The 17,354-nt window shown below is 59.1% G+C and overlaps 2 protein-coding genes across 2 annotated transcripts; both read right to left on the bottom strand.

Moving 5' to 3' along the window:
• Positions 1–3,151: 3,151 nt before the first annotated feature.
• Positions 3,152–7,859, bottom strand: HOXA9 (homeobox A9). Its single transcript, XM_045827795.1, has 2 exons — positions 5,571–7,859; positions 3,152–4,550 (listed from the first exon to the last, which is right to left on the bottom strand). Exons 1-2 carry the CDS (start codon positions 6,151–6,153, stop codon positions 4,312–4,314), a joined length of 822 nt encoding a protein of 273 aa, XP_045683751.1. The 5' UTR covers positions 6,154–7,859; the 3' UTR covers positions 3,152–4,311.
• A 3,653-nt stretch (positions 7,860–11,512) lies between these two features.
• Positions 11,513–17,354, bottom strand: HOXA10 (homeobox A10). The gene is made up of 2 exons (XM_045827822.1): positions 14,326–17,354; positions 11,513–13,116 (listed from the first exon to the last, which is right to left on the bottom strand). Exons 1-2 carry the CDS (start codon positions 15,302–15,304, stop codon positions 12,842–12,844), a joined length of 1,254 nt encoding a protein of 417 aa, XP_045683778.1. The 5' UTR covers positions 15,305–17,354; the 3' UTR covers positions 11,513–12,841.

The raw sequence follows: 17,354 nt of genomic DNA, 5'->3' as shown, positions 1-17,354 counted from the left end.
GCCGGGTTCCTATACATGAAGAAGAACGTGTTTTCCCTGCTTCTTGGTACCAAACCGTCCTCAACATTTCTGTCCAGCTGAGAATATAAACCCCGCTCCGGGGCAGCCACTGGGGCCTGCGGGAACCCGGCGGCTGGCGATCTGCTTCTCTAAACGTTTCTCTCCGCGCCCCTCGCGCGACCTGCGCATCGGTCCTCCATCCGGCCTCTGGTCGCGACTCAGGGGCAAATCCACCCGGACAAGTGCCAAGGAGCTCACGCTGGCGCGGGGTCTCACCTGGGAGGTTTGCAGGGAAGCCGGTCCGAGGCAGCGGGGCAGGGGCTACCGTCTCCCAGCCGGCCGGCAGGCCAAGGGCAAGCGAGGCCCCGCCTGGCCATCCAGGAGGCCTCTGAGATCCCCGCCAGCCGGCACCTCCCTGGGGCCTCCCTGACCTGGGGACAGAAGCAGTGGCCACCGCTCTCCTCTGCCATTTATTGGCAGCTACATAAACCAAGCTTTCTATCTGATGCTCGGACACACGGCCACGGACAGCGCTCGGGATGTCCTACAGCCCTCCTCACAATCGGATTCTGGGACATACCGTGTATTATGTCAGGAAATATAATAAAGGCATTGTGTCGGTAATGCCAACGTGTGCGTATACACAGAGAAAAAGGAAAGAGAGGAGAGGAAAGAGAAAGCGAGAAACACCCGGGAGAGATGTCAGCCAAAACCCAGTCCCCAGTTTTACAGCGTGTACGGGCGGAGATGCAGGTTGTAAACATTTTGTGGGCTTGGCAGAGACTGTTACAACCCAAATAAATGCACCGCGTGCGGCGTTCACAGGGCTCCGGGGCGCTTTCGAAGGGTCCTCTGTTTGCTTTTGCGTTTTCCCTGGGAAACCACTCTGCACCTGGGACTGACCCTGGCGCGCGGCCCTCCGGGCGGGTTCTGCCCCCAGAGTCCCGGGCAGGCTGGACCTGGACGGGCGCGCCGACCCTCCTCCCGGCCTCCTGTGCGGAGGACGCCGGGGCAGCCGGGGCCTCTCCACCGCAGGGGAATTTCGGCCGCAAGGGAGAGCAGGGCTGGCTTGCACGACGTGAGCACCTATCCTGGAGCCAGGGCGTCACTCTAAACATCGCGTTTATTGCAGAATCACCAAAACAGCCCCCGGTCTGCCCCCAAGGGTGCTCATTCCTAAGCAACTCAGCCACCAGACCTACATTAGACAGCCACCAAAAATGCCTTCACTCCCGATTTTCAGCCGCCTAGTTTTACTGTCACGGACGCCGGGCGGCTGAGCCCCGCAGCTCCGGCTCGGCCGGGGCACCGGCTCCGCGGGGTCCTGCACCGGGTGCAGCCTGCGGGGGCTCCCGCGCCCCCGGGCCTCTGGCTACGGATGCGCCCTCTGTACGCGCTCTGGGTGGGGGTGGGGGTGGGGTCACCGGGCCCGGGCTTTAGTCCTTGTGTCTGTGCGTCGCCCAGCCGATTTCTCCGTGAGTCCCGAGGCCCCACGGCTCGTCCCGCGCCGGGGACGGTGACCCTGGAGCCGTCCCCGCGCCCGGCTGCAGGTCCGCTGCGCCGCGCCCCCGGGAGGCAGGGGGAGCGCAGGGTGCCGGTCGGGCGAACCACCACCGCTTGCTTGTTTCCTAGTGAGGCTCCCATCCTGGCGTGAGCAGCGTGCAGAATACACCACCGCTGCTCACTAAAATCTGGGGCTCCCACTCCAGAAAGGCTCGCGTCAAGTCGACATCTTAGGAACTTCCCGGGGTCGGGGCGGCGGGAGATGGCGGCGCCGGTGCCTCTTGCGTGGAGCCACACTGCCACCTTCTGGCAGCGCCGCGGTACTGCAGCTCCAGCGGCCGGGCCTGAACTTCGCCCGCGGCCGCTGCGGGCCCGGCGCCACTCTCCGAGGCCGGCGAGGACCCGGTCCCCGGGGGGTGTGCGTGGAACCCGGAATCTACGCTGCCGAGAGGGCAGTGCCCATAAAAGAGAGCTGTTTCCGCAGCGCTTTATCGGCTGCAGACAGAACAGACAAATGAAAGGGCTTTGGTGGAAAATCTTAATTGGGGCTGGACAGTTGTAAACTCATTAAGGGCCGAATTCCAGACAGTTCGCAGACCCGGCCTTTATGGCACACCCTCAGTGCCCATTCTTTGAAGTTCCTTCTGTCTGCAACAACAGAGGGCGTCCCAACCTGGCGGCAGGTTGGGGGTGGGGGGTGTGAGGAGACGCCCCATTCCTGGCGCCCTGGTTCCCCTTTTACGCGTTCCGGGACAGAGATCTTTGCAGAGGTCGCGGAGGATAGTGGGGAAGGAGAGGAAAAGAAACGGGGGAGATGAGGCTGGACCCTCCCGCCACATCTAGAAGGTGCTCGGGCCTCCGAGGCTGTGGCCTCCCCCTCCCCTCCCCCGCAGCCCTTTACACCCCATAAACGGTAACAGCCCTCATTTTCTTTTATGGCGCTGGGGCTCGTCGGTTGCCTGGGCTTTCTGCCTCTGCCAGGACTTGCGCTCGGGGAGGGGTGCTCGGAGCAAGGCCCAGAATCCCCCGGGGCCAGCCTGGCAGGAGGTGGGGGTGTGGGGGTGCAGGCCCTCGGTCCCCTGAGAGTCCCCAAAAGTCTGTCCCCACAGCCACGTTGGGGTGATTCAGCTCCTGTTTCCCTCCTCGCAGACTGTCTAGGAGGCAGGCCCTCGGCTCCCAGTCCCTCTGCCCCCATGCCCGTCCCCCGCTGCCAGGGAAGGCCCAGCAGTCCCGGTGGACACGGGCGGACACGGGTTTGGGCAGTTTCTTGGGGCACCAAGATGAAAGAGTGGCCTTTCATTGCTACAGGCCAGCGATACCCGGGACGTCAGCCCAGCTCCTCAGAGGTTTCCAAGGCCCCCTGGCAAATGCACACAAAGAGATGCGCTGGGCCTCGCTGCCCCGTGTCCCCCAGCCTTCCTCCGCTGCCCGTGTCTCCAGGCAGCAGGCCTGATGCGGAGCCCCGGGGCCAGCCCGAAGCTGCCTGCAGTAGGTTCCAGCTCCCCGTAGCCCCGCAGAGCAAATTCGAGGTTCTGTCCTCTTCCATCCCAACCTGGCTACACCCAGAGCCTATCAAGGTTCCCCTGCCCCGGGAAAGGGTGAAAAAAGCTGACCCACGAAAAATAAAATAAAATAAAATAGAAGAGAATCAATATATTTTATTTGGCAAAAAGTTAAATATCTCAACACAACAATTTGGTCAGTAGGCCTTGAGGTAAGTAACTATTGCAAAATATACAGTGTATGTTCAGCCCAATGAAACCCCAGATTTATCAAGAATACAAATCTACAGTAGCCCAGCGGTGGTTTCATAGTGTATAATTTATTATCAATAAAATTAACTCCATTACAATATCCTTTCCCCCCGTTAAAATTAAACGTAAACCATAGGTAGTAACCTTCTGCACATACGTATAGCTCCGAATTTCCTCCCTGTTTGTCTGGTGCAAAAACAATCTTTGAGCTGGTTTGATAATTTTTAAAAATATGTGGATTATATGTACAATGTACAAAACAGGTCTATAGAGTATGTAGAAGGAAAAAAAAATGCCCAAATTTCCAAAGTGGAGAGAACCATGAATCTATGTATCCCGGAGAACTCGTTCTTTCTTTAAAAAAAAAAATGTTTATTTCACTAGGAAATCCATACAGCTAATTTACAATCAAAGGTTAACAGCCTAGTTATACAGAAGACATATTCCACTACAGAGCTATACTCTATGCAACTCTTCCCTCCCCCCATTAGCAACCTGAGTTCAAATTGAATTCTAGCAATCACAATCACAATGGGCGCATCGCCCCGCACAGAAGTTTGAGTCACAGAACATAATCACCACGATAAGACAGGGTTCAAGTAAGTCTCTGGGCAGACCGCTCTGCCACACAAAGAGGAAATTAAATTAACTACACAGACTAAAAACTATACAGCCCACAGTCGACAGTTGTGCATTATAAAAAAAGGTAGTTTTTGTTTGTTTTTTAAGTCAGGAACAGGTAGATTTTACAAAATATATACAAGAGAGCATACGTTGCCATCAACGCCAATGGCCTTCTTCTTCTTCTTCTCCTTCTTCTCCTTCTGGTTTGTCTTACGAGAAAATGGAAAGCTTACAATACCTCCTCCACGAAAGCGGCAGGCCAAGGACCGGCCTGAGGAGGGTTTGCCAGGGGGGGGATGAGGCCTGGGGTCTAAGCGCCGCTTTGTGCAGAGTGCTGGAGGCGGGGGTGGTGTGGGGTGGGAGAAGGGTGCGAGCGGTCCTTTCTCTTTCTCTCTAGCTCCGTCTGTTTCCTCGGCCGACACAAGTGGCATCACTCGTCTTTTGCTCGGTCCTTATTGATTTTCTTCATTTTCATCCTGCGGTTCTGGAACCAGATCTTAACCTGCCTTTCCGTGAGGTTGAGCAGCCGAGCCACCTCGTACCTGCGGTCCCTGGTGAGGTACATGTTGAACAGAAACTCCTTCTCCAGTTCCAGCGTCTGATGTTTCGTGTAGGGGCAACGCTTCTTCCGAGTGGAGCGTGCATGGAGCCAGTTGGCAGCCGGGTTGCCTGGGGTGGGGGGGAGAGAAAGGGGATTTAGAAGGAGAAGCACCCCCCTGTCCACTGGGAGCTGGGGAACCTCCTGGGGTCTTCGGCCAAAGTGCAGGACGCCGCTGAATTGGGTAGGGAGGGCGGCAGAGCCCCGGACACAATGGGCCCCTGGCAGACAGACGCTGGGACGGTCACTTACAATTGCACGCAGTAAAACCTCTGCTCCCCCTCCCCTCCAAGGCCCTCCTTTCTCCTCCTCTGTCCTCCGGTCCTTTTCTCTCCCCTCCCACTCACCCCACATTCTGTGATGAGTGAAATTTGGAAACAGATCTCCCTCTGGCCACGCAGGGGGGAACCACACTGCCCTGTGTTTGAGTAGCAAGATTAATATCCTTTTCTCCTTCTGCCTAACTCCTCCTCTGTGTCTTCCCTTCCCCACCTTTCTTTCTCCTCTCCCCACTCCCTGACGCCCTTGGAAGGCCGTGGGAGCCGGGCAGGCCCTTGTTCGCTTCTCCAGTTTATTAGAATAATCTGGCGTGAGGACCCGCATGGCCTGGCCCCTTGCAGCCTCAGCTTGGGCGGGATTTACACGGCCACGGGCTGAAGGCAAGAAGTAGAGGGAATCGGCCGTCTTTCCCAACTCCCCGGCTGCAGTCACTGCTCTCCCTCTTGGACAATCTAGTCTCACAAAAGACTCTCTAAGACGCTGCTTTCTAAGAATGGCCCAAAGTATCTCCGTCCAGGTCCCCGGCGGCCAGGGAGAGCCCGTGGCTGGTCTTGGCTCGGCCTGCAGTGCCCGCCCCGCCCCCTCGCTCGGTTGCCGCCTCCCCTCCCCATGAGCCTGGCCGGCCGCTCTTCACAGCTCTGTGGACTTGGGACCCCATCTGAGGGGTCCCCAACAACAACTTCTGGCTCCCAGCCTCTTTTCAGGAGGCTCCCAGCTTGGGCGAAGGCAGCCTCGGGAGAAAGCTGGAGCGCAGGCAGATCCGGGTGGCCGGCGTGGAGGTGGTGGCTGGTTCGGAGGAAGGAGACACTTACTGGGATCGATGGGGGGCTTGTCTCCGCTGCTCTCATTCTCAGCATTGTTTTCGGAGAAGGCGCCTTCGGTGGGCTGTTTTTCTCTATCAACTGGAGGAGAACCACAAGCATAGTCAGTCAGGGACAGAGTGTGAGTGTCAAGCGTGGGACAGTCACCCCTTCTGGCCGACAGCGGTTCAGGTTTAATGCCGTAAGGCCGGCTGGAGGGCAAGCCCGTGAAGGAGAGCGCGCCCGGCGTGGGCTCCAGCCAGGAGCGCATGTACCTGCCGTCCGGAGCTGCCGCCGCCACGGGCGCCTGGGGGTGCACATAAGGGTGGTGGTGGTGGTGGTGGTGGTACACCGCCGCGGGCACCGCGCTGGCGCCTGCCGCGTGCACCGGGTTCCACGAGGCTCCGAACACCGCGGCCTTGGACTGGAAGCTGCAGGGGCTGAAGTCTGGGTGCTCAGCCAGTGCCGCAGCCTGCCTGGGGGGCTGACCCAGCGGCCCTGCAGCATAGCGGCCCGCGCCCAGCTCGTCCGAGGCATCGGCGCCCAGCAGGAATGAGTCCACATAGTAGTTGCCCAGGGCCCCGGTGGTGGCCATCGCTGCGCCCTGCGCCCGGCCGGCAGGCCCGACCCGCGGAAATTATGAAACTGCAGATTTCATGTAACAACTTGGTGGCACCGGGGAGGGAAGTACAGTCACCTAATAAGTTGCCGGCGCCCGCTCCCCCATTGGCCGCGCGCGTCACGTGTCCGCCCAGCAGAACAATAACGCGTAAATCACTCCGCACGCTATTAATGGCCCGGTGTTTTGCAGTCATAATTTTTATAGCAAAAGCCATATGTTTTTATGCAAAGGGATCGCGGCGCTCAACGATCGGGTTTGTTTTAATTGTGGCCAACGAAGATTAAAAGATCAAATCTGGCCTTGCCTCTGGACTCCCTCCCCTCCCACCGCCACCACCAGACGCACACTTCTTAAGCGGACTATTTTATATCACAATTAATCACGCCATCAGCAAGGCGCGGGTCCCGCGTGCGAGTGCGGCCAGCGGAGCCCCTCACATAAAATTAGACAATAATTGAAGCCATAAAAAAGCAGCCAAGTCGCATTCTCGCTCTACTGTATTTAAATCTATATTTATATTTCATAAGGAGTTATTGTTTCAGAAGCCACACAGGCTGGTGGGAAGTTGGGAACGACCAACAGATTCGTTTGCCTCGCCGTGGCTCCCAGCTGTAAAAATTTACGAGGACCTGGAAAGGTTAAATTAGACTGTTGTGTTTGGTTGGCGGGCTCCCTGTAAATAATCCCCACAGTCCCCGGAGATGCGAGTTTACCCCATGCTGGCCGCGAAAAGTCAAATTCAACGCAGTAGTCGTCCCAAACTGAGCCACTACCGCCCCTGCCTGAGCGCGCTGGGGAAGGACAGGCCGCCGAGAGGACGCAGCCTCCTGCGGGCGCCCGGACTCTGCCCTGCTGGGTGGGATCGCGGGGTGCCGGGACGGGTCCCGCGTTTACCGCGGGGCCTCCAGCGAGCGCCCCACCGAGGAGCGGCCGGCCAGCCAGCCCAGAGCGCAGGGTTTCGGGGCCTGGCTGTGACGCGCCTTCCGCCCCGACTTCTCACGCGCGCTCCCAGCGCGCCCTGCTCAGCGCCAGCGGGGATCACAGTCCCCCCAGTGGACACGGCAGGCGCCCTAGCCCTGGGCTCGGACCTCCGGGGCCCTAATGCTGAGCTCTGCTAGCCTGTGTCGCACTGCCGGGACCAGTTGCCAAAAATAAAAAAAAACAAACAAACAAAAACAAGCAAACCCCAAAAACAAAAACCACGAAGCAGCATCAATAAAAAGAGAATTCGACCTAGGAGACTCGTTCGCTCAGTAGCTGGGAGGTCCGCCCCGAGCGGCTGGCTTCTGGGCCTAGTACGACTCCGCCAGGTCTCCTTCCTTCCCGGACACCGCCCCTGGAGGGGCCGCCTGGGTTACCCACGCAGCCGGGCCGCTCAGCTGTCAGGAGGCCCCGCTGAGGGGGCCACAGCTCAAGTCCAGGGCCAGAAATTAAAACTGGGAGGGGCACGGGGCATCGACTTCAACCTCATTCCTCAGCTTGGCCAAATTGAGGAGGGTGTTTCTCACTCCTTAGAGTCTTTCAAGGATAAATGGAAAGGTCTAGGCCTCTCTGTTAATTGGAAGGAAAAAAAAAAACCCACCCCAAATACAAACGGAAAGCAGCGACTCCTAAAAATGGGGTAATTAAATTCACGTGTGAACACTGCCTGCAAGAGTGTGTTTTTCATTAGCCCACTTCCCTGGCGGCAGGGCGGGCGGCCTCCGGTGCTTCCCTCTTCTTTTCTGCCTTCACCCCCCTCCCAATCCCAGTTACCGCCCCTTCCCCCCCAGCCCAGACCCTAACACATCCCTGTACCGCGTGGTGACCCTCAAATGCCAGACTCTCCCAGCAAGGCTAAGAAGCCAGCAGAGAACCACGGGGGCCCCTTTCTCTGCGGCGCTGGAAGAGCGAAGTGGCCGACACAATGAACTCCGACGTGGCCGGTCCTGGCCACCTCAGTCCTCTCCCCCGCTAATATTTCTCCTTCCTCTGTACATTCCTTTGCGTTATCCCCACCTCCTCCTCAGCCCAAGGTGTCCCAGACGCTGGGCAGTTTGCTGGGCCTCTGAGATTTTCATTAAGAAAAATCAATCGGGGAGGAAACCTTCACTCCTAATTAGAATTGTCCGTGAACGGCTGGACACGCCTAGCTGCCCCTTCCTTCCTTCCTTCCTTCCTTCCTTCCTTCCTTCCTTCCTTCCTTCCTTCCCTTCCTCCCTCCCTCCCTCCCTTCCCTTCCTCCCTCCCTCCCTCCCTCCCTCCCTCCCTCCCTTCCTTCCTTCCTTCCTTCTTTCCTTCCTTGCTTTTTGTACCTAGATAAGATACGAATTATCTATAGTATTTTTTTTAAATAAAAAGGCTTCCTTTAAATACCCTTAGCCTCCCCAAATAGGACAGCTACTGCTAAGGGTCTGAGTGCAAAGTAGCCCCTACTGGGGTCTAGAAGTGTGCGTATGTGGGGGTGGGGGTCACAAAACCAGCATCATCCCCCTACAGCCCAGAGGTTTGTGAGGAGATCATTCGGACGCCGCTGAGCCTGGCTTCCTGTGTGTTTTATGCTGGAAGTAAGAGGGACTGTGTGGGCATAAAGAAATAATAAATGGGTCTGACTGCAAACTGCTTCTCTTTGCCTCCGAGTCCTAACACCACGGCCTCCAAAAACACATCCAACACTCAGGTCCTGGAAACGGTAGAGAGGAGTGGAGGGTAACTTGGGCGAGCCTGTCGGATAACAGAACCAGGGACTGAGCGGTGACAACACTTCCTGTGCCCAGCGCCGGGCTGGGGAAGGCAGCACAGCGGGATGGACACAGCCCGCACGCCCCGCGTGTGTGGCGTGGCTGGGGGAGGTAGTTTCCAGTTCCCAGTAATAACCGGAGGAGTCTGACTGGCTTCCCGTGGTGGACTGCAACTTGGAACAAGAACTCACTCAAGTCTGCATCCCAATGGTTCTGGAACTGAGAATTCCTTTTTTTCTATTATTTGAAAGCCTGGCATTGGAAGGGTCCCCTTCTCCAGCAGTTGTCCGCACCAGGTGCCATGTCTAACATCCTCTGAACCTGAGAGAACCTGCTGACGACCAGGCAGCCAATCTTTGCCCTAGCGGGGCGACATTCCCGCGGTTAAAGCCGGAGCTGAGACCCGCAGGGCCTGCAGAGCGGAGGAAGCTTTCCCCGAGTCCCCTCCGTGGCTGCGGCCAGACTCCACTGAGCCTGGCTGAGCCTCACAGCCCAGTTCCCAGACTCAGGCCCCCCATGAGGCTGGCGAGGGCCTCCTTGCCCTCCCTGTGGGCACCCCCAAACGCCACGAATTCCCCTTAATCTGATCTCCTAGGCTGCTGTTGCTGACGGGAACGCAAGGCCGCCGCCATCCGGTCGTGATCGTAACCGAGGCCTTGTCTGCGCGGAGGCACACCAGGCCCAGATCCACAGCCCTCGACAGACGCCCCACGTGAGCCCTTCCTCGGCAGAATACACCTCTACTTGAACCCACAGAGGAAAATAAGACACCTCCCACCCCGCGCTCCCAGGGCCAGCCCTGGGTCCATCCGGAAGGAAGAGCTGGGGAGAAGAGGCGGTGGAGATAAGAAAGGGAAAAAGAAACAAAAGACACAGAAAGCCGGAGATAAAAGAAAAAATTTAAAAAGGGAAGGAAAGATAGGAAGGAAGAAGTAAATAAAAGAAGGTAGAGGAAAAAGGGGAAGGAAGGAAGTAAAGAAGAAAAGAGTCGCAGGCAACTCCTGAGAGCAGAAAGCAGCTTGCAAGGGAGGAGAGGGGTGAGCGACAAGGCCAGGATCCCGGCCCGTCTGCCCTGTCTGCGGTGGTTTGGCCCGAGTCTCCACTGGCGAAGGGATCTTGCCTTGTGTCCGACCCTGGACTGGGGGGTGATGCTGCCCTAGCTTTGCAGGAGAATGGCGCGGCCCTGGCTACCACAGGCCAGGAGCAGGGGAGGCCCAGGATGGAAGTGTGCGCCCCTGACCTTGAATGGCCCGGGGCCCAGAATTCCTACCACGCCCCCCGGCGTCCGCTAAGGCGCAGCTAACCTGACTGTACCTGCTTGGGGCCAGGTGGGGAAGAGGGTGAGGCCAGCAGCCTGGCAGAGCGCTGAGAAGGAGGCAGGGGCGAGGCTCCTACGCGGGAAGGGCCGAGGTAGCCACCGCAGGTCTGGCACGACCGGAGCCTGGACGCCCCGCCCGGCCCGGCCCGGCCCGGCCCGGCCCCCGCGCACACAGGTACCTGGAGACGATTTCAACTGAAGTAATGAAGGCAGTATCGTGCTGTCGAGAGAAAGGTGGATCCCAACAACAGGAAACTACCTAAATCACCGACCAGTTCTGGTGCTGCACGCGCGGGGCTGCCTTGCCCGCCGCCGCCGCCGCCGTCCCCGCCGCCGCCGCCAGAGGAGGACCCGGGGATCGCGCCCGGCGCGGGCCCTCGCCAGTCTGCGCCCGCGCCGCCACCGAGCGACCCGGGCTGCCGCTAGGGCAGCCGGACGGAGAAGCCTCCGGCCCCTGTAAGGTAAACCTGGGAGAGGGAGGGAGGAAGGTAAAGGAGAGAGAGGAAGAAAGAAGGGGAGGAGGCGCGACGAGAGAACGAGCCGGGTTCTGCCGGTTTCCCAAAGCGAGCGGCTCCGCGAGCGGACGCCGAGCGGCGGCAGCGCCGGGCGACTCGGAAGCGCCGGGGACAGCCCCGAGCCCGGCGCCCGGTCTGGTCTCGGCCTCCCGCGCTCGCTCCTCGCCGCTCGCTCTCCCCCTCTCTCCCTCCCCGCCAGGCAGCCAGCCGGGGCGCGCGCTCCCGCGCCCCCTCCCCCCACCGCCGCCCCCCCCCCACCTCCCGCGAGCAGGAAACGCGTGGCCCCGCGGAGGGCGACCAGGTGGGGGAGGCTGTGCTGGGGGAGGGGGCGTCCAGGCGGCGGGGTCGCTATCTACTACGTAACCGCTGCCGCGGGCGCTGGCGAGGCGCTGTGGGCCTCAGCCTGCTCCCTGGATTCCTAGATTGGGGGTCATCGAGGACCAGGGGACCCACAAAATAGCCAGTCTCCCCGGGGCTCCCGAAAGAAATCCTGTTTGACTTCCTCTATGAAGCTCCTCTCGCAACTGAAACCACCGGTCCAAGACAGCCACAATCCAGATATACTAGCAAGTCATAAAACTGAACAAAAGCCGACAAACCTTACGGCACCAGGGCTATACGGCCCAGACAAATTACGACTGTCTAGGTAATATTTAAATAGATGCCTCAAGTAATTGCAGGGGGAGCGGGCTAGTCGTCCTGTTGTAAAAGGGGTGGACGGGATAAAGTGGAAGGTGAAGATAAGAAGTCCAAAAAAAAAAGAGGTAAAATTAAAAAGCTTCATTCCACAGCTTTTATTCTTCTATAAGAACATAAACATCGTCTTTTTTTCCACGCACAGCAGCATTACAATATTAATTTATTCTGATTTAAGATTAGAATAGAGCTAGAACTAACATTTATAATAACGATAGAATGCATTTGCATAAAACAAGATTGGCAATTTTTTCATAATAATAGACATTTATACAGATTTGCATTTATAGTTTTTTTTTCTTTTTCTGCACCTACAGGTCTGACCCTTTTATGCATGTAACTTCACAGTATAAAGGAAACCAGACAAATGTCTCCCTTCTCTAATCTATTCCGCTTGCCCCAGCCCTCCTCGGCTTCCACGAATTTTTGGGAAGAAAAAAAGAAGAAAAAAGTGGAGGGGGGGGACCCTCCTCAAGACAGGGAGAATTGTGGTGTGCTTGTTGTGTTACCAGTGGCAACAATTATTTTAGGACAAAAATCCACTAAATCCACATTTATAAACTAAACTACATCAGATTATTTGTCTACTATTTTCCAGAGGATATGGAAATTCAGAGAGAAGGGAAATAATTGATGCCCACAATGCAAGACCTTACACAAACTGGAAGAGGGGTTTGCCTGTCATGGTCATTCTTTTTTTTTTTTTCTTTTAAAGCTGGGATGTCTTACAAAGAAAGGAAACATTTTACCTTTCTGACCCTCTCAATGTTCCAATCAGCCAAAATCAAGCCCTTTTGCCAACCTGTATGCCCATAAGCCCTTCTCTCTGCCAAGAAAGAAAGAAAGAAAAGAAAGAAAGAAAGAAAAAGAAGGAAACCTAGGGCCTGCATCCCCTGATTAAACACAGCCCAGCACTCCAGGCTGGCCAGCCCTGTGGCGGCTCCTTGCACCACCGACCTCAGGCCAGACACCTCAGCGCCTACAAGGCGTCCTGGGCCTTCCGGCTAGGTTTCCCGGCCCCCCCCCCCAAACCCCCCACAGGAAACCAGCTCCCCCAGGAGGACAGGGGCCATCTCGAGCAGTGGGACACTGAGACAGCAAACTATCCCAGTTCACCCCTTGACACTCAGGACAATATTCATCTACATAGAATTTTAGGGCGATATGGCTTTTTCCCCCAGAAAACGACAAGTAAACCAGCACCTAGCAAACAGACTGAGAAACAAAAAGCCAGAACAAACCAGCCCTGCACAGACGTGGCCGGCGAGGTGGGAGGGAGCAGTGGGGCTGCCGCACAGGTGCGGGGTCCTGGGCAGAGGCCGGAGGCAGAGGGCGGAGGACGGCTCTCTGGAAGCGGAAAACAAAACAAGAACAGAAACACAAACACAAACACGGCGTTGCCTGGAGCTTCATCAGGAAAAATTAAAGTTGGCCGTGAGCTCCCGGATCCGGTTTTCTCGGTTCATTTTCTTCAGTTTCATCCTGCGGTTCTGAAACCAGATTTTGACTTGTCTGTCCGTGAGGTGGACGCTGCGGCTGATCTCTAGGCGCCGCTCTCGAGTAAGGTACATGTTGAACAGAAACTCCTTCTCCAGCTCCAGCGTCTGGTGCTTCGTGTAGGGGCAGCGCTTCTTCCGGCCGCTCTTTGCCGTGAGCCAGTTGGCTGCGTTTTCGCCTTTGGTATTGCCTAGCGTTTAAGGGAATAAGGAAGGGAAGGTTAAATCCGGGCTGTGTGGGCCGACGACAGAGGTGAATTTGGGCCGCCTCTGCCACAAGAGGCATGCCCTAAGTCATCCACAGAGGTATGCCCCCCTCCCCTTATCTTGCAGGTCCAGGAAGCAGGTTCCTCCAAGAGGCTTGTGCAAAATCCAGCGGACTTTCCACCTACGCCTACCCCCCCCAATTTACGTTTTCCTCTGCTTTTTTCCCCAAACACCTGTCTTAGCACAAGCTGCCAGGTGCTTGCAGAATGCAAGGCCCCCCGGAAGGACGGCCTCTATACCTTGAACTTAACGCCTTCCTTTTTCTTTGCTTCTCGCCCCAAGGCAGACAAGCATGGCCCGCAGCACCCCCGGGGCTGGGGGCCGCGGTGCTTACTCCGAACGGGAGTGGGCAGCGTGGCTGGGTCTCACCGCGGCCCCCTCACTGCCCAAGGCCGGATGAGGAGAGGGAGCAGGGCAGCGCTGGGACACGGGGAAGGCACAAAACAACTGATTCGGGGTCAAGGGCCTGACGCTGTCAGGTCTCTTCGAGAGCCCGAGACGTGCAGGCCCGGCGATTCTGGGCTCCAGGGGAAGCAAAAAGGTCCCTCTCGGGTCTCGGCTCAGGGCCCCGGCGTCCGGGCCGGATATGCCTTTTCTTCTACCCGCAACCAGGATTCCCGCCCCTCCAGCAACTTTGAAAAAAAGCATGGGGGATCGTAAACTCGAACTTCGCCGGTTAATGGGCTTATTTATTGGTGCTGGCGGCTGCTTATTTTGGATGCCTTACAAACATCCACACTATCTGCGGGCGAGCCACTTTCCCTCCCTCCCCTCCCCCCGCGTGGGCCGCGCCTCGCAGACTGGGCCCAGACCACGGCTCAGGGTGCTCCGGCCCACGGAGAAGCACATGCACGAGAGGGGGGCTGCTCGCCGGCGTCCTCGCCCCCAGCCGGGGTGAGCTGAGGCCAGTGCGGAGGACGTCTTGGTGTGCGGCGCTACACTGGACATGAATTTTTACTACGTCCCCACGCCCAAATATTAAAAAGCAAGTTCACAAGGTCACAGCCTGCCGGCGGCTCGGGCCAAGGCCGGCCGGCTGCTGCGCGCACTCCTGGTTCTCTGCTCTTTCCCTTCTCTGGGTCGGCCTGCCTGTCTGCCCGCCTGACTGCGGCCCTTGAGCGCACCCCGCTTACCCCGGGAGTCCTTCTCGGGCGAGGCTTTGCTGCTCTCGGAAGGGGCCGGGGAGAGCTCCTCGGCGGCCGAGGACGACGCGTGCGCCTCCTCGTCGCCCTGCGAGCCCCCGCCGCCGCCACCGCAAGTCAGCGTGGGGGGCGGCGGCGAATCGAGGGCTCGCTCCTTCCGGGCTGCATCCGCCGAGCCGGAGGCGAGCACCGGTGGCGGGTCGAAGCCGCGCCCAGGGGGCTGAGAGGGGAACGGGCCGGCGCCGAGATGCTGCGCCCCGCCGCCGCCGCCGCCGCCGTAGCCCTTGGCTGTGCCATAGGCCTGGGAGAGGCGGAAGTAGCCGGGCACGGGCACCCCGCCGGAGGTGCCCAGGGCGCAACCGTCGGGCGGCGGGCCCCTCGGGAAGGGGGTCAGGTCGGCGGCGGCGGCCGAGCCTTTGGGGCATTTGTCCGCCGAGTCGTAGAGGCAGTAGGAGCTCTCCTCTTTGATGTTCTGCGCGAAAGAGCACGAAGTGGCCTGCGGCGGGGGTTGGGGTGGCTGCGGCGGGGGCGGCGGCGGCTGTTGCTGGGGTTGCTGCGGTGGCGGCGGCCCCTCGGGCGGCTCCATCCGGCAGGACCGGGGCGCATCGAGCCATAGGTCTATGGGCGCGGGCGCGTAGTTGTGCGCCCCGGGACCCAGGGCCCCGCCGCCGCCGCCGCCGCCGCCGCTGCCGCCTGGCGACGCCGCCTCATTACGCTTGCCTCCCAGAGCCGGGAAGAGCCCGCAGCTCTGCAGCCCGTAGGGCAGGTCGGCGGCCGGCGGCAGGTAGACCCCGCTGTGGGCGAAGTAGCCGCCGCCGCCCCCTGCGCCGCCGCCGCCGCCGCCAGCCTCGACTCTGCCGGAGCTGATGAGCGAGTCGACCAAAAAAGAGTTCGCGGCGGGGCTCTCCGAGCATGACATTGTTGTGGGATAATTTGGCGAAGGGAGCAGATAGCCCTTTCTGGCTGACATTTCTTGTGCAAAACATGCTGAATACGATTAGCAATCCCCCCGCATCGCGGCGGGCGCCTGCAGCCAATCCTGAGCCAGAGTTCCTGCGCGACCACTCCCAGTTTGATTTCGTAGGCGTGGGGCAGCTCTCGGAGGGCGCCCTCCGAGCCCGCGATTGATATAAATAAGTAATCTGTATTGATGGCCCTCGAGACGCACACCCGATAATCAGCCCAAAGGCCAGGAACTGCGGGGGCTGCCCCAATGTGGATGGAGATCGGGGGCCTGGCCTGTGGGCTTGCCTAGTCCCTGCCCGGACGTGAACCGTCTTTCGGGGTCTGTCTGAAGGGTCCTTTGGGCCCCGTACTATTAACAAGTGGGGTGTTTATGGTGTGCGCCCAGGTCCGCCTTGGGTGCTCCCTTCCTTATGTTGGAATCTGCCAGTAGCCCTCCGTGTTCTCTAAACACTAGGGGGTCCTCTCAGGGCCTCCAGCTCTTCCCATTCAGCCCTGGAGCTGTCTCGCAAAAGTGGCGGACCTGGTCCTCCAGCTACCAGGGCCCTCAGAAATCCAGAGTGAACTGGAAGCTGACCATTGCCACTTCTTTTTCACATCTCACACAATCCCCCCGTCAAATGCAATGCCCTGTCCTGTCCACCCCCCTACACTCTCGCCTGCCAGTCTGTCCATCTAGGTAGGACCTTGGCCTCTGGTGTGCTCACCGGGCTTGCCTGCCCGAGGCCGTTGGCGGGCTGGTATGAATGGGGGCTATGGAAGCAACTGGCAGCCTGAAAGACTCCTCCACCCCTACTCTGAGGCCTGCGCCAGGTCTGGGCGCCCCACGGCCGGCCCTCCTGCCGGGCTCCACGCTCCAAGCCCTTCCAGGGAAGGAAAAGGGACATGGGTCTGCGAGGTCGTTGGCTCGCCCCGAGGTGAAGACCTGAAGGGGAGACCCTGGGAGGAGGGGCGGCCCACAGACACCTCTGACACAGTCTGCTTGAGTTCCCCCTTTAGCCTGGGCACCTGCACGCTCCTGGAGGCCACGACAAGAACCGGTGTCGCCACACTCCTGCCTCTCCGTCCCCACCCCTCTTCCCTCCTCCCCTCCAACCCCGGCGCTGGGGCAGCCCTCACTCCCGCGGTTTTGCGCATTTTAACGAGGCCCGCCGTGAGGAAATCCGTTCCCTGCGAGGCCGGGCTGGGCTCCTGGCCCAGTTATAGGAACCTTCAGAGGCCGGGGCGTCCTTCGTCCGCGGCGGTAGAGACGCGTTCTAAGTCAACTGGAAATGGCCGGCCTAAGGCGCTAGCCCCCAAGTGTGGGCCTCATACGCGTCTCAGGAAATTCGACCTTTTCCGGCCGGATTCAGTGGAGCCCAGGAGGTCGCGGCCTTGCCCCTGGCCTGCGGGCTGCAGCGCTCCAGGACGCCCCAGGCCTGCCCGCCCCACCAGCTCTCGCCCCTGCAGAGGCCTTGACTGGGGCTGCTGCACGCGGGGATCCCAGGCCGCCAGCCGCTCAGGCTTCTGCTAGGAGGGGAAAGGCCCTTGCATCCCGAAAGGTTTCCCAGAATTCGGCCTTCTTCCTCCCAGTATAAACCGAACCAAGTCGAGGGGGCGGGGGAAGCAGAGCCCGAGAGAACTCAGGGGGAGCGCACAGGAGAGCAGGCGACAGAAGCCGGGCCGTGGCTTCTGAGGTGCAAGCAGTTGCGGTCTCCGCCGGCTACAGCCGCTCAAAGCGAGAAGCCGGGGAGGCCGAGCCAATGCTTGCGCTGCACCCCAGCCACTTCCACTTCTGCTACCCGAGCGAGGTTACCAACTTTGCAGACCTGGCGGACATCTGGGGTGGGGAGAAGGGGGATAATAAAAGAAAGGGAGAGGAGGAGAGAAGAAGAGAGGGCGAGGAGAGCTAGATGGTGAGAGCAAAGGAAAGCACGGGAGAAAGCCAGTTCTTGCAATCCAGCGGGGTCATGAGGCTGCAGCTTTGGGGCCGCCGAAGCAAGTCAGGAGTCCGTGCACAAGATCAGAAAGGACCCTTCGCTCTCCACGGCGCTCTAGCCCACGAGGCCAAGACAAAT

This window comes from Phyllostomus hastatus, unplaced genomic scaffold (genome assembly GCF_019186645.2).
Source record: "Phyllostomus hastatus isolate PE091 unplaced genomic scaffold, TTU_PhHast_1.1 phas_scaffold_78, whole genome shotgun sequence".
In the NCBI taxonomy this organism is placed as follows: domain Eukaryota; kingdom Metazoa; phylum Chordata; class Mammalia; order Chiroptera; family Phyllostomidae; genus Phyllostomus; species Phyllostomus hastatus.
Note: the sequence above shows the minus strand (reverse complement) of the source record. Positions and strands in the feature narration are given on the sequence as shown.

Excerpts from the sequence above, each read along its gene's own strand:
- HOXA10 (XM_045827822.1), bottom strand. The coding sequence starts at position 15,304 with ATGTCAGCCAGAAAGGGCTATCTGCTCCCTTCGCCAAATTATCCCACA. Across the intron at positions 13,117-14,325 it reads GCCCGAGAAGGACTCCCGGG|GCAATACCAAAGGCGAAAAC; the intron begins GTAAGCGGGGTG and ends CTTAAACGCTAG.
- HOXA9 (XM_045827795.1), bottom strand. The coding sequence starts at position 6,153 with ATGGCCACCACCGGGGCCCTGGGCAACTACTATGTGGACTCATTCCTG. Across the intron at positions 4,551-5,570 it reads CAAGCCCCCCATCGATCCCA|GCAACCCGGCTGCCAACTGG; the intron begins GTAAGTGTCTCC and ends CCCCCACCCCAG.